Source organism: Stegostoma tigrinum, chromosome 24 (genome assembly GCF_030684315.1).
Source record: "Stegostoma tigrinum isolate sSteTig4 chromosome 24, sSteTig4.hap1, whole genome shotgun sequence".
NCBI classification, from domain to species: Eukaryota; Metazoa; Chordata; class Chondrichthyes; order Orectolobiformes; family Stegostomatidae; genus Stegostoma; species Stegostoma tigrinum.
This window is the reverse complement of record NC_081377.1, coordinates 39,857,744-39,873,629: the sequence shown is the minus strand read 5'-3', so window position 1 is coordinate 39,873,629 and position 15,886 is coordinate 39,857,744. Positions and strand designations below refer to the sequence as shown.

The following is a 15,886-nucleotide window of genomic DNA, read 5'->3' as shown; positions in this document are numbered from 1 at the left end:
TAGTAGTGAAGTAATTCCTTCTCAGTGGAAAGTGCTTTTTCTTCCCCCACATGAATTATCTTTTTAAATCTAGTGAAAAGAAAGCTTCGATTCTCTGTTTTTTGAAAGCAATTTTAATCCAGTATTCATGTTGCTTTTAAATGTAGATGGCAATCTATTAATTTTTAATATATTGCCTAAGTAAAATCTCTCATACAGTTCTGTGTATCATCCTTTCCCTTCACTATATGTTTTTGTTTTTCTTCAGGTACGGTCAATGGATGAACTGAACCATGACTTTCAAGCATTGGCATTAGAAGGGCGGAGTATGGGAGAGGTGAGTTGATGCTGAAAGTCGACTCTGGGGCTGGGTTGGAAATAGTGGCAGATTGTGTGAATCATAGAATCCCTACAGTGTAGAAACAGGCCCTTCGGCCCCACGAGTCCATAACCGATCCTCAGAGCATCCCACCCAGACCCATCTCTCTATAACCCACCTAAATACACATCTCTGAACTCTATGGGTAACTTGGCATGGTAATCCACCCATCCTGCACCACTTTGGACTGTGGGAGAAAACCAGACCACCCGGAGGTAACCCACGCAGACACAGGGAGAATGTGCAAACTCTGCACAGATAGTTGCCTGAGGGTAGAATCGGACCTGGGTTCCTGGTGCTGTGAGGCAGCAGTGCTAACCACTGAGCCATCCTGCTGCCCCTGAATATGGTTAGGATCTGTAGCATTCTGCTTTTACAGTCTATTTCAGTCTAAGACAGGGACCAGGAGAGCGATGGAGTTGGCATTCCAGGAATGGAATCTGCAGCAGGGCCAACATCAACAGCCTCCGTCTTTCCCAGTGTGACCCTAGAGAAATTTGTGCTCAATATTTGTTCAGGATATGAAATGTGTAACAGACCAGACAGTGTAAGAATCAAGAGAAGTGGCTGTTCTGTATAGCCAGATGTCACTCAGCATACATGTAAAATCTGACACTGGCTTTCTGGATAATGTGACCCATGCAATGCAGGGCTGAAAAACAGGACACATGCAGCTTTGTAGCAGAGCAGCTGACAGGAATGAAGTGTGATGTACACTAATAAAGTTTTGTCTTGGCAATGTACACTGCTGCTTCTCAGGAAACTGTTATCCAATAGAACCACTGTAAGGAGCAATTTTCTGCTTGATTTTAAGCTTCTTAGTAAGTTAGTGACATGGATCAGCTTGTATTTTGTGACTTTATTACATTTTTTGATTTTTCTGCCGCTAGAGCTAATATATTCAATTTACTGTAAAATTGATTTCCCACAAGTTTTACAGTTTAAAAAAAAATCATTATTTTTCTCTGCCAACTGAAAGAGACTGGAATACATTTTGTCTTTTGACATGGTTGTTGTTAACCTTTTAATCTACCTCTGCCACCCTTGGCACAGAAGTATCATGAAGGGTTAAACTAACTTTTGATTTTAAAACAAGTGACCGAGGAATTGGCTTGTTGAAACTTGTCAGTGATTCATATCATGCACATGTGACCAGATGTGATACTGAGCCATATAGATAAAAGCAGCCTATGTCCTTGTGATGAACTGACCAATCACAGTCCAGGAGCTACAGCATCCCTGGGCTGCCGAGCAGGAGAAACATCTCAATTCTGCTGCTTTATTCCTGTCGACTGTTCTGCTACAAAGCTGCATGTGTCCTGTTTTTCAACTCTGCATTGCATGGGTCACATTATCCAGAAAGCCAGTGTCAGATTTTACACGTATGCTGAGTGACATCTGGCTATACAGAACACCACTTTTCTTGATTCTTCCACTGTCTGATCTGTCAGACGTTTCATGTCCTGAACAAAAGTTGAGCACAAATTTCTCTAGGGTCACATTGGGAAGACGGAGGCTGTTGATGTTGGCCCTGCTGCAGACTCCATTCCTGAAATGCCAGCTCCGTCCCCCTCCTGGTCCCTGTCTTAGACTGAAATAGACTGTAAAAGCAGAATGCGACAGATCCTAAACATAGTGCTGGATCTACTAATATCTTGTAGCATCTGGAAGAAAGAAACAGAGTTTACTCATTCCCAGATTGATTATTAACTCTGATTCTTGTTGCAAACATGCTGCCAGATCAGTGTTTTAAAGAATTTATTTTTATTTAATGACTTTTGGCATCCTACCTAACCATGACCTGAGTGTCCAATATTGCATTCCTTACATTATCAAGCCCATCCACTTCCACTTTGGGTCAGGGCACCCATCTGCCTCGTTCCAGCCCTGCTGAACCTTTCATTTGTATTTCTGTTAGCTTTAAATTCAACTATTCCAGTGCTCTCCTGGACTGTCTCTCACCTTACATCCTTGATAAACTTGATGGTATTCTAATCTCTGTTTCCCCTACCCCAACTTGCACCAGGTTACCCAGAACCATTGCCCTTGTTCTTATTGACCTGACCTTGATCTTGGTCTGACAATCGTTTGATTCCCATCACCACCAACCTTTCACATGTCTCCCTATGTCAAATCCTTCTCCAGCTTCCAAGATCTTTGAATTCCTAACCGTCTGGCATTTTGCACATCCTTGGTGTTGTTCACTCTGGTTTTTGCCGGTTTGACCCACGAGTGTGGAACATCCTCCATGACCAGCTCAGACCTGCTACTCCACTTATTGAAGTCCCTGCTTAAATACCTCTGGCCAAACCTTTTGGTCTCTTATTTTCTGGCATGGTATGGCAGTTTGTTTGATAGTATTCCTGTGGGCATCTTATTTTATTAAATGTTCTTTATCAAGAAAAAATGTGTGCAGGTATTGAGAGGAAATCAGTATGAAACTAGCATGGTGTCTTTGACTTGATAAAAGACATGCATGCCCATATATATTACATGGATCAGTAAAGGGTTAAGTTGAGGTACCTCATTTTAGAATTTTGTATTTGTTGTAACATGTTACAGTCACTAACACTGTAGAAGGGAAGTTAACAACTGGGGTTGGGAAAATGTAAAATTCTTTGCATGGTGGAACGCTACAGCGTGGTGGTAGGCATTCTGGGACCCACTATTGCTTTTGAGATTTTTAAGTTTTAGTGAAAACTGTTTGTAGGGTTTACTTGCTGTGGAGATACTCTTCAGCCTGTACCAGATTTTTTTTTGGATTAGTTTTGTATTTCTTTGCTGCACTGTCTTCTGATGAGTCAGAATTACTAACTGGAAACTTTGGGAGATCTTAGCTGATTACTTAATTGGCTGTGGAAGTAGCAAATAACAGGACAGCGCAGCTAATGAGGAGATAGATATATCTATAATGGTCTGCTGTTGCTGCACAATTGACCAATCATTTGGCACTTAACTGAGGCAGATGTGTCCCCTGTAGTCTAATGTAAAACTTGGCCTGTAGTTGTTTTGATTCCTATTGCCACATTTGTTTAATCCCCAAATGGGATCAGTGCTTGTACTTTACAGGATATTTGAATAAAAGAAACTCTGCTCCTTCATGGTAATGCTTTTGTGACTAATTTCAATGCTTTTACTACATTGCAAGTTGTATTTGAACATGTCAGCAAACAAAGTAGTTAATGTTTTCAGATGATTGCACTGTAAAAATCAATGTGTACAAATCACATATTTTAGAATGCACGAGTAGTTTGAGAGAACTGTACAGAGTTTTTTAGTAGTTTTAAGGCCAGAGTATCAGTGTCTTGGTTGTTGCCGGTGGTGGTGGTGGTCTGAATTTTTAACAGGAGAAGCAATTTGTGTGTTTTTTTTGGATGCTAACATGCAATCATCAGTAACCTTGTAATCAAAAGAGAATTTTCCTGCTTTACACCCATTTCCCTTCCTTGCCTGCCTTTCATAAAAGTATCCACAAGAGTCCAGAGATAATACGAACTGCAGATGCTGGACAATCTGAGATAACAAGGTGTAGAGCTGGAACAGTCCAGGTGAACACAGCAGGCTTAGACCCTTCTTCAGAAAATCAGGATGAATTTCTGATGAAGGGCCTAGGCCCGAAACATCAGCTTTCCTGCTTCTAAGATGCTACTTGGCTTGCTTTGCTCATCGACGAGAGTCCTGTTACTTTCCATTAAACCCTGCCACCTCCATCCTTTTTTAATGAACATTATAAGTTTGATTCCTTTAAGTTGGAAATTCAATTCAATTTTTTTTTGAGGGGATATCTGTTTATTTCTTTATAAACCTAACACAAAGCCTCATGAACTTAAATGACCATGATGTTTTAGTGCTTGTGGCATCAGAGCATTTGCTTCATCAGCCTTCAGAGGTTCTTAAAAGTTATCTAGCATGTCTGTGTTTTGAAAAGAATTTTCAGAAGCAGGTGCTTGTCTCAAGCTGTAGCAGCTCATTGTCCATGTTAAATGCGAATTGTGAATCTATTTCTTCTCAACATTTATACGTTTACAGTACAAGTACTGGTCTGCACATTGATTCATACTGCTGATTTTATATTTTCCTGTGATCCCAAGATGCACCTTTGTGTTAAGTTTTTTTTGTATTCTGGCAACAGACCATACAACCAGTTTTATCTGGGTTTATACTTCATGATCACTGAGACTCCAGAATTCAAATTAAAATTCACATTGTTTATTTAGCTAAAACTGGGTCAAACGTTGTGGAATCTAGTTAATTTCCAGACTTGAGCATTCAATCTATGGCTACATTGCAGTGGTATTACTTTGTCTGGAGCATCACGTTACATTCATTCGGCTTGAATAAATTTACAAGGTGTGGGAGTGGGTTGGGGTTGACCAGTATCTTGGCCAACATTCATCCCTCAGCCAACACCGCCAGAATAAATCGGCTTGTTAGCTTTTTCATTTTTAATTGTGCAGCCACTGTAATTGGCCTCCTGAACAACTGTGTTTGCTTAAATGAAGTAAGCTGATCAGCTATGAAGTGCTGTATTTGAGAATATGGAAGTATTGTGTGATGAGTGACTGTTCTTGCACTGAGAGAACAAAAGCTTTTTAGATGGTTCAGTACTTTCGAATTAGGAATAGGCCATTCAGCCCCTCTAGCCCCTTCTGCTGTTTAATGAGATTATGGTCAATCTAATTGTTCTTCAGCCCTGCATTGCTGCCTGACACTGATAACCATTGACTTTGTTCGTCAAATTTTTCTCTTATCTTAAGTGGGAGACTTATTATTGATCTGTGCCTTCTATTTCACATCTCTCACTGAAAGCATCCTTTCAACATTCACCCAGTCAAGGCTCCTCAGGATCTCAAATGTTTTCGTAAGATCATCTTTCATTTTTTTTTTTAAAACTCCCAACGAATACAGACCGAATCTTTCTTCACAAATCCTAACAAGATAACTTTCTTGCCGCAGCAGTCAGTTAAGTGAACCTTCTCTGAATTGCTTCTAATGCAGTTATGTCTTGCCTTAAATAAACAGACCAAATTTGTACATGGCTCTCTAGGTATGGTCCCATCAATGCTTTGTATTATTGCAGCAAAACATCCATGTTATGGTATTCCCCTTGCTGGATTACAGTATCACAAGGATTGGTGCTGGGACGTCAACTGTTTCACAATTTATATAAATGGCTTCTGTAAAGGGATGCCTGGGGCGACGCATAGGTAAGTAAGTTGTGAAGTGGGCTTAAGGACAGTATAAACAGAGTTGTGTTTAGTGACTGATGTGAAAGGAAATGGTAAATGGAGTACAATAAATGAAATTGTCCATTTTGGCAAGAAGGATAAAAAAAAGTGTGTAATCTAAATGGTAGACTGCCGAGATCTGAGATGCAGAAGGATCACTGCGTTCTCAAACGTGAATTGCAAAAGGTTAACCAGGTTGAACAATTAATTGTGAAACCTAACGGAATGTTGTCATTTATCATCAGAATTGAATACTAAAGAAGTGAGGTTATACTGCTCTAAGCCATTAATAAGACTGTGCTTGGAGTACCTTATTATTTAAGGAGGGCTGCAAATGTATTAAAGTTTTACTTGACTAAGAACTGGAATGAATGGGTTGTCGAGAGGCAAAGGTTGCACACAATATTCTTTGGCCACTGAAATTTAGAGTGAGATGTGACTGGACAGAAATGTACAAGATCCTGAGGGGTGATGACAAGGGAGATGTGGATAGCGTGTATTAGATTAGATTAGATTAGATTCCCTACAGTGTGGAAACAAGGCCCTTTGGCCCAGCAAGTCCACACCGCCCCTTGGAGCATCCCAGACCCATTCCCCCTATAACCCACACAGCCCTGAACACTATGGCAATTAAGCATGGCCGATCCACCTAGCCTGCATATCTTTGGACTGTGGGAGGAAACCGGAGCACCCGGAGGAAACCCACGCAGACTTGGGGAGAATGTGCAAACTCCACACAGACAGTTACCCGAGGCTGGAATCGAACTCTGGACCTAGCTGTCACTTTAAAAATCAGGGGTTACTCACTTAAAGCAGGTGAGGTGAAATTCTTTTCTGTCAGGGTTGTGAATCTTTGAAATGCTCTCCTTTCAAAAGTGGTGGGCATGGAATGTTTGAGTATTGGATTGATTCTCGTTAAGCAAGGGATTGAAAGGTTATCAGGGTAGTCACAAATGTGGATGTGATGCTAGAGCCAGTTCAACCATGATCTTATTTTATGGTAGAGCAGACTTGAGCTTAACAGTCTTTTCCTGCTGCTAGTTTATATGTTTGTGTTTCTCCAAATAAGTTGCTCGAGGCTGAAGTCAGTCTTTGTAGTGTGACTAGCTTTACAACCAAGTCAAAGCAATTTTCTTCTTCTCAAATTAAAAGACAGGGTAGGAGTTGGCTGTCTGCTCTGTCATTCAGTAGATCACACTAATCTAGCTCATCTCCATCTTGCTAACCTGTTCTAATACTTTTTTATTCTGTTAGTCTCCAAAAATCTATCAATCTTGATTTTAAATATATTTATCTATGGTGTGTACAGTCGGTAGCAGCAGAGAATTCCATAGATTCACCACTTTTCTGCCATGATAATGTAGGAAAGTAGTGCTACAGTTTCTCTTGGCAGTCCTGAACTAGGGAAAAGGATGACAGTAGAGTTTCTTATTTCAGTGATTTCTGATGGATATGGGTTGATAACTCAGCGCAATAGTTTGATATTTTACATGAACAGCAATGAAAGCATTGTTGGGGGAAGGTCGAAGAGTACCAGTACTTTCAGTAACCATTGGACTGTACTGAAACACAAAAAACGGACAGTATGTATGGTGAGTGGTCACAACAAAACCAAAGGGCCTTTCGTTCATATCTGATGCAGAATATAACTGGAAACCCTCTGATCACTGACCTTGTTAGGGAGTGATTTTCACTGTTAAAGAAAACAGTGTTCAAAACAGACATTGAGGAATTTTAGTTTGGATATATTTCTAATAGTTTGAATGAAATATGCTGTTTGGTGTATGTGTGCATGAAGGATTCAAAATGTGTACAATACCAATGTCATACTTGTATCCCATTATTAAAGCCTTTTTTACTGAATTATGATGCCACACATGCTTGAACTGAATCAATGAAAATGACCATTTATATTTTTGGCAGCTGTTTGCACAGTTGTATGAATAGATTTTTCCATTGGGGAAGCAGACTTTCCTTAGCCACAATAGACTGTACTCCCTCCAGTGTTTGCATCAATAGAAGCATTTTACAGCTTTTTTTTATTGCTAATCTTTAGACAGTACACTTCTTCTTTGAAAATTAAAACAAGTGACTTTGCATGTCTTGTAGTTATGCCAGATGTCTCCATTGCCAACATGATGAAGCTGATTTTTACAATCCTGCAGTATAGAATCACTGAGGTACCTCTTGTTTGGGAGCTGTAAATGCTTGTAAGCATTCTTTGCAGTGTATTAACCTACTTAGGGGAGGATGGGGCAACTGTGGCTGACAAGGAAAGTCAGGGACAGCATGAAAGCAAAAAGAAAAGTATATAATGTGGTAAAGATTAGTGGGAACCCTTTAATAACTAGCAGAGGATAACTTGAAAAAAACATTAACGTGGAGAAGATGACGTGAGAGTAAGTTAGCTAGTAATATAAAAGAAGATTGCAAAAGTTTTTGTTTTAGATATCTAAAAGGTAATTGGGAGGCAAGACTGGACATTGGACTACTGGAAAATGAGATTGGAGAAATTATAATGGAAATCAGAGATGGAAGAGAAATTGAATAGGTCCTTTGCATGAGTTTTCACAGAGGAAGACACTGACAGCTTGCCAGATCTGCAAGAGAGCCAGGGGCAGAGGTGAGTGTAGTGGCCGTCACTGAGGAAAAGGGGCTGAGGAAGCTGAAAGGTCTAAAGGTGGATCGGTCATCCAGACCAGATGGACTACACCTCGGAGAAATGCAGGGGGTTATAGAGGCGTTCTTGAACCATCCTTCAGGAATCACTGGAGCCAGGGAATATCCCCAAGAACTGGAAAATGGCTAATGAGGCATCCCTGTTTAAGAAGGGAGGCAGAAGACGACTATAGTTCAATTAACCCGACCTTAGTCTTTGAGAAGATTTTAGAGCCCATTATTAAGGATGAGATTGCAGAGTACTTGGAAGTGTATGGTAAAATAGGGCTGAGACAGCACGACTTGGTCAGGGAGAGGTTATGCCTGACAATTCTGTTAGAATTCTTTTGAGGAGGTAACAAGCACATGAGACAAAGGAGGGCCAGTGGACGTGGTCTATTGAATTTTCAGTGACCTGCTTGGGTTTCCAGAAGGTCTTTGACATGGTGTTGTGTAGGAGCCTCTAAAGACAAGAGCCCATGGTGTTATGGGCAGAGGATTGGCTGACTGGCAGAAAGTAGGGATAAAGGGGTCTTTTTTAGGCTGACAGTCCATGATGAGTGGAGTTCTGCAGTGGGCCCTGTTTATTTATTTATGTTACACATTAACAATCTGGACGAAGGAACTTAGGGCTTTGTCACTAAATTTGCAAATGAGAGAGAGGTAGAGCGACAGATGGTATTGAGGAAGCGGACAGGCTGCAGACGGAATTGGACATGCTAGGAGAATGGGCAAAGAAGTGGCTGAAAGCCTGACATTTGGGAAGGTGTTGAGGTTCTGCTTCGCTGGGAAGAATAAAGGTGCAGACTATTTTCCAAATGGGGAAATGCATTGGAAACCTGAAGCACAAAGAGACTTGGGAATCCTGCTTCTGGATTCTCTTAAGGTTGACATGCATTTTCACTTCATTTTCACTTGGCAGTTAAGAAGACTCATGCAATGTTAGCCTTCGTTTCAAGAGGACTAGAATATAGGAGTAGAGATATACAGTCTGAGTGGTACAAGGCTTGGGCCAGATTGCATTTGGAATATTGTGGGTAGTTTTAAGCCCTGTGTTTAAGGAAAAATGTGTTGGTGTTGGAGGGAGTCTAGAGGAGGTTTGCGAGAATGGTCCCACGGTTTAAGGCCTTGTCACATTAGTGGTTGAGGACTCTTGGTCTGTACTCGATGGAGTTTAGAAGGGTGAGGGGGTATTTGATTGAAAATTACAGGATACCGAGGGGCCTGGATCAAGTTAGTGTATAACATGCCCCCAGCCATAGGAGAGACTAGCACTTGAGGGCATTAACCTCAGAGTGAAGGGGTGACCCTTCAGAACAGAGATGAAGAGGAATTTCTTCAGCCAGAAAGTGAGCTCCACTGATTAACCACTGTCACTGAGGGCTGTGAAGGCCAAGTAACTGAGTGTGTCTTTTAAGGCAGAGATAGATAGGTTCTCAATTAACAAGGGGATCAAGGGTTACAGGGAGAAGGCAGTAGAACAGTGTTGAGAAATAGGCAAGCCATACTTGCATGACAGAGCAGACTTGGTGGCCCAGAAGGCCCAATTCTGCTGAAATATCTTATGGTCTTGTATATTAGGAATGTCAGATCCACCTTGGATTTTGAAGGGCAGAGCCATAATGGAGCAAGTTTCTTGCACTTCTTGTTTTGTCACCTCTTGGTTGTATTAAGGGCATTTAGATGGTCATTGGATAAACATATGGATGATAATGGAATAGTGTAGGTTAGATGGACGTCAGATTGGTTTCACAGGTTGGTGCAACATTGAGGGCCGAAGGGCCTGTACTGAGCTGTTATGTTCTACGTTCTAATGTAAGTTCTTCAAAAAGCTAAGATTAACAATAGTGATTGTTCAGGCCTTTTTGAAGTGCAGTAGAAATTTTGCACACTTAATTGCTAAGGACTCCTGTTCCTTTGGAATGATATTTGTCCTTTTAAACTTTAATTCAAAGCTTTTTTGTGGTAGCCGGTGCAGGTGTGCAAGTATGTCTTATTTATAAGCATTTGTTTATGAATTATTGGTATTTTAAATAAAGTATGGTACAAAAAGAATGAGACTCAGGGTGCTCTGGGAGAGCATATTCTGTGACTGACAGGATGCATAAATCAATCCCTGGAAAATTTTCGGTGTTTAATAATCAAAACCTTCAATATGTTTAGATACCCATTATTTATTTTCATGGTTTATTTGCAAAACAAGCAATAGAAAATGTGATTTTTCTCAATGCATTTCCACATTTGGATGGAGTGTTTCTTTTTAAAAATGTGTAATTTTATGCCACAGCAGGGTAATCGTACCTCTGATCTCAGAACAATTCATGAATAAACACTAGGTTCCAAATCATGGAGATGCCATACAAAGTAAAACATTAATCACAGTATTTAGATCATTGATGTGTATGGTAGGAAATGTAACAGTCACTAGTTATCCTTGAGCTTTGAGCTGATGCAGCCTCCATGTACCCATCTAGCTGAAGCATTAAGTTGATCTTTTGTTAGCAAAGTTTTAATTTTACACTGTATTTGAATGTATTTCTTGGATTAATTGATGATTTAAGATGTATTTCATGCTCTTTTGATGTGTGTTTTTCAAAAACAATCTGTAATCACCATCTAGGTTATTTGTTGCTGAAAGACTTTCTAAAATTGTTGCTCAGGGAGACTGGAGCAGTATTGTCGTCAGAACAGTGTTCTGTTCGGATTTTTGTAAAAAAAAACTGCAAAAGCCCTTGACTCTTATTTCTCGTATTTTAACATCCACAGGCGTGCAAGAACTGCTGTCTGTTTGGGGAGGAGTTTGCAAAGAGTCACTGTGCTTTTTAAGAAATTTCTGTTCTTGTGTGTCCATTGAAAAATTTTATAATACTGATTAAAAACCTCAGGGATGTTCACTTGTCTGCCTTCTGTTTGCCCATATGTTACAATCAAATGGTTCTTTGTCTTGCTCCCAGCATCAGTTGACTGAGCAAAGTTGCTTCATTTAGTGTCATTATTAAAATTCTCCATGCACATGGACTATTGCAGGCTATCCACCCCTACTATAAGATGTAGGAGCAGAAGCAGGGCATTCTGTCCACCAAACCCAAAGGCCATTCTCCAGTATTTCGTAAATGAATCTGGAGAATGATGGATCCTGTTCTTGGTAAATATCCAGATGAATTTCTCAGTAGAAGTTTCTTGTTTGTATCTCATGTTCTCTCCTCCTCTTCCCCCCCCTCCAAAAAAAAGGATAAATATGGGCAGTTCAGTTTAATGGCATCTCCAATCAGGAAACCATGCAGTTTTGGAAATGAGTCTTGAACCATTTCCACTCACCCGTCTGGCTTTTCCCATCTTATTAGTTGATCATCTTCTATTTGGTAATTAATTTGTGATGTCAAGAAATTTGGCATGTCTGTAAGGTCCCTCATCAACTTCTGCAGATGCACCATTGAAAGTATACTATTCTGGGTGCATAACGGCCTGGTACGGTAACTGCTCTGCCCAGGACCTTGAGAAACTAGAGGTGTTGTGCACAGCCCAGACCATCACGAAGCCAACCTTGCATCCATGGACTCTATTTACATGGCGCGCTGCCATGGAAGGTCAGCTAACATCATCAAAGATCCATTGCACCCTGTTAATGATCTCCTAAACCCTTTCTGTCAGGCAAGAAGATACAGAAGCCTGAACACACGCAGGAGTGGGTTCAGGAACAGTTTCTTTCTGGCTTTTATCAGACTGTTGAATGCACTGTAGCTTCAAAAATATGACCTGTGTGTCTCCAAGCCTTTGCTTCGTATGATCTGTCTATACTGTTTGTAAACAAAGCATTTCATTGTATCTTGGTACATATAACAATACAATCAGTTGATTAATTACCCAACCTTGATTTTCATTTTAAGATTTTGAGCTGGCCATGGAAAGTTGTGGCTGCCGATTTTTTTTGAAAAAGCAGATTTGGAAAACATGTCAATTTGGAAGAAATTTTGGGAAAACTTGACTTAGCAGAAGAGCATTTCACAAGCAAATACTGGATGTCTGACAGTCGGGTGGGGAAGGGGGAACACAGCCGGCAATTTTCCACTGGTTCTGTTGCTGATCACTGTATTAAACAAGCTTTGGGTCTTGCAGTGCAGAGCACAAAATCAAGTTCTGTTTTGCTTTGCTTTGATGTGTGCTTTCTGTTTCTATTTTATTTCTAAAAGTCTTTTCTTGGTCATCTGCAGCAGCTTCTGCCTGGTAAGAAGTTCTGGGAGTCTGATGATCCAAACAAGGATGGACCTAAAGGGATATTTCTTGGGGATCAGTGGCGGGACAGTGCATGGGGAGCTTCAGGTAAGCAGTTCATTACAACACACATTTAACTTATTTTTAACTTGTTGAAGATTAGATAGAATTATTAAGTGGAATTAATATTAACAAGTTACTCTTCCTGTGTACGCAAAAAGTTTTTTAAAGTGTATGCTGCTCCATGTGCATAAACTTGCTGAAAGAGCCATCTGAGATGTTTGATAATGAGAGTTTCTTAACAGTAATAAATTTTGAAGTGTCGTGGGAGAACCATATGAATTATTTTGAAGTGAAAAATTTACACTAAATGAGGCATATTTAGCCTTTTTATCCACTACTCTTGTTCGTATATTTGGGGAAAGTCCATCAGATTATTCTGTAAAGTTTGATGTGCCTTGTTTAGTACTTTGAATGCTCTTGAATTTCTTGGTAGATAATTTATTTTCTATTGTGAAGGAATGTTAATTCTATTTTGCTCAACATCTCAGGTCTCTTCTTAGTAGCCTGATTGAACCTGAGTTAATATACTGTGTATAACTTCTCCTTCTCTTCATTCTGTGCCTAAAGGAGTTACTCTTTGTCTCCTGACCTTTTAGCCACCCTGTGTAATCTTTTCTTATCCACCAACACTGTAAGAGTTATTGGGAAATGATGCTTGAATTTCAAACTGGCACCTTCAGTGAAACATATTTTTGTTTTTGAAGCGCAAAGTTGTTTAAACCCATTAGCCAGTTCAGTGTCTATTCCCTGCTTATTGTGGTGTACTTGAATGCAGAACTACTGTCTGGCTTTTCTGAAAATAGAATGGATACTCTGCAAGGAGACAATGTTGGATTTTTTTTAGTTCAAGGTGGTGTGCATTGTTTACTAACTGACATGCTTCTTAAAATGGTGACGTCTCTCGGCATTTATTCATGGACAAATGTTTAAGGAAGATTGTACTTGCTAATTTCAAGCCTGAAGATGGCTGTTCAGCTCTCTTCCTGACTGGGCAGATTTTCTCTCACTGGGTGCAAATCAAGGCATTGTTGCTACAGGGCAAATGGATTGTTTGTTTTTCTTCCTTTTCTCCTTGATGCTCAGTCCCAAATGCCTTGAGCACTCCTGATATAACATCCGCAGGAGTTGCAGTCAAAGGTTTGTGCTTTCCACTGATACTAATCTATTTACCACACAGGGATTTCTTCAGGGAGACTTGAGAATGTTTGGACTGGGGACTCCATTATGTTTATCAATGATCAGTTCTCCATTCAGCATGATCTTGAGCAGGTTATCCATCGAGGCAGTGTGATGCTCCTGATGTAATTGACTTTGCATGAAATTAGCCTTGACACTGGTGATGTTGGCTGTCTCCAGACTTGGCTGACTGCAATACAGTCCTTCCAGTGGATCTTGAAAATGCTGTGTAGGATCCATTACTCGTGCCATACAGAAGGATGGAGAGAACCACAGTTCTGTACACGAGAGATTTTGGTCTGTTTTGTGGCCGTGATTGCTCCACGTTCGAGTCTCGAATATGCAGTTAGCTTTTCAAAGCTTATTGCCCTTGTCCGCATCCACGTCCACGTCCACGTCCACTTCCACTTCTATGGTTGTATCTAACAAAAAGACAGTCCACAAATAGGTTAGTTGCTTGACTGCATCCACCTCGTTCCCTGTGATGCTGCTTTGGAAATCTGTATTCTTCTTGGGCTGTCAGACTTTAGACTAAAATCAAAGAAAACTGAGGAATTGTGCTGTGTTGGAAAGATGTGTTATGTACAATACAGTATATTATATGTCTGACTGACAGTGGGCCAGGGCAGTGCAGTCATCCGCGAAAAGAAGCTCAGAGGTGAGTTTTCTTGTCTCTGAATTTGAAACTGCGTGAGGTTTATGATATCTTCAGCAACTCAAAAACATACATGAACTCCCCCCTCAAGGTAATGGCAGTCACTGTTTCATTCAGAATTTGGTTCTATTCCAGTTCTTTCTTGACGGACCGTTGTTGCAATATCTTGCCTTGTGCCCTTGGAATTGAAATATTTTTCCAAATGTTCGAACCATCAGTGGAAAAACTGATGCCTTTTTAGTGTATAACATCGTAACAATTAGCTTTACTAAGCTTTTTGGATTGATGTGCTGGTCTGTGGACGGATGTTATCACTGCTTTGAAGCTTCTTATGTTGCCAGTAATGGTGTAGTTGTGTTCTTTAGTACAATCTACCAGTAATTTTGGATGTTCCTTCATTAGCTTTGCATGGCGCTTACTTTGCGGAATGTTGTCATTTTCCGCTGACTGACCAAACTAGGTAAGACTTGAGCTGACCATCTCATTGTAAGCAGGTCTTGGAGTTCCTTGTCATTTTTGTTAAGCCGTTTCCTTTTCTTCCTGCTGGGTCTGATGGTCACATTGGATATATCCAGTCTACAGCTTTGTGTTTGCAGATTCTTCAGGAGAGGAATCATTAGTGTGATTCGAGTTCTGTAGGCTGCTCTGGAAAGTCAGTTGTGGCTATATCTGCAAGATGAATTTCAGATTTGCAGCTTGACTCAAAATGTCTTTGGTTGTTATGTCTGATTTTGGTCTTAGGCTTGAAAAGTGAATGAACTGCTGGATTGCATGACACATCTGTGAAGGACATCATTTAGACTACATATTGGTGTGCTTGTGTGACCCATTGTGTCTACGGGGTATTTTTTCAAAATTATTATCTAGCATTCATGGGACACAGGCATCATTGGCTAGGCCAACATTTGTTGCCCATCCTTATTTGTCTTTGGAGGTGGTGATGACCTATGTTCTCAAGCATTCTGTATGCTGTAGATAGACCCACAACGCGGTTAGGGACAGAGTTCCAGGATTTTCACCTAATTACTAGTGATGTATTTTCAAGTCTTGGTGAGTGACTTGGAAGGAAACTTGTAGATGATGACATTCCCATCTTTTAGATGGTATGGCCAGTGGCTTGGAAGATGATTTTGAAGAACTTTAGTGAATTTCTGAGATTAACAAGGTGTAGAGCTGGATGAAAGCAGCAGGCCAGCAGCATCAAAGGAGCAGGAAGGCTGATGTTTCAGGCCTAGACAACTTTTTCAGAAATTACATCTTGTTATCTCAGAGTCTTCAGCATCTGCCATTCCTACTATCTCGTTAGTGAATTTCTGTTTGCAGACAGTACATGCTGCTATCGAATGTTATTGGTGGAGGACGTGAATGATTGTGGATGTGGTGCTAGGAATTTGGGGAGGATTCCATCATACTCCTGATTGTACCATACAGGTCTCTGGAAGGCTTTTGGAGAGACAGTTACCCAGCTGCAGGATTCTTTGCCTCTGGCTCTGCTCTCTTAGCCAGTGGATTTATTTGGCTAGTCCAGTTCAGTGG

At 40.5% G+C, this 15,886-nt stretch overlaps 1 protein-coding gene across 5 annotated transcripts in view; it reads left to right on the top strand.

The window, feature by feature from the left end:
* The first annotated feature begins 250 nt into the window (after positions 1-250).
* Positions 251-15,886, top strand: part of pum1 (pumilio RNA-binding family member 1) — an 83,116-nt gene continuing 67,480 nt past the window's right edge. For 4 of the 5 annotated variants that reach the window (XM_059654396.1, XM_059654395.1, XM_059654394.1 and 1 more), the window contains exons 1-2: positions 251-316; positions 12,456-12,564. In XM_059654396.1, coding sequence (XP_059510379.1) covers positions 257-316; positions 12,456-12,564 — 169 coding nt within the window. In that variant the 5' untranslated portion in view covers positions 251-256. The remainder of the gene's footprint in view (positions 317-12,455; positions 12,565-15,886) is intronic. The other variant, XM_059654393.1, reaches the window with a different exon arrangement.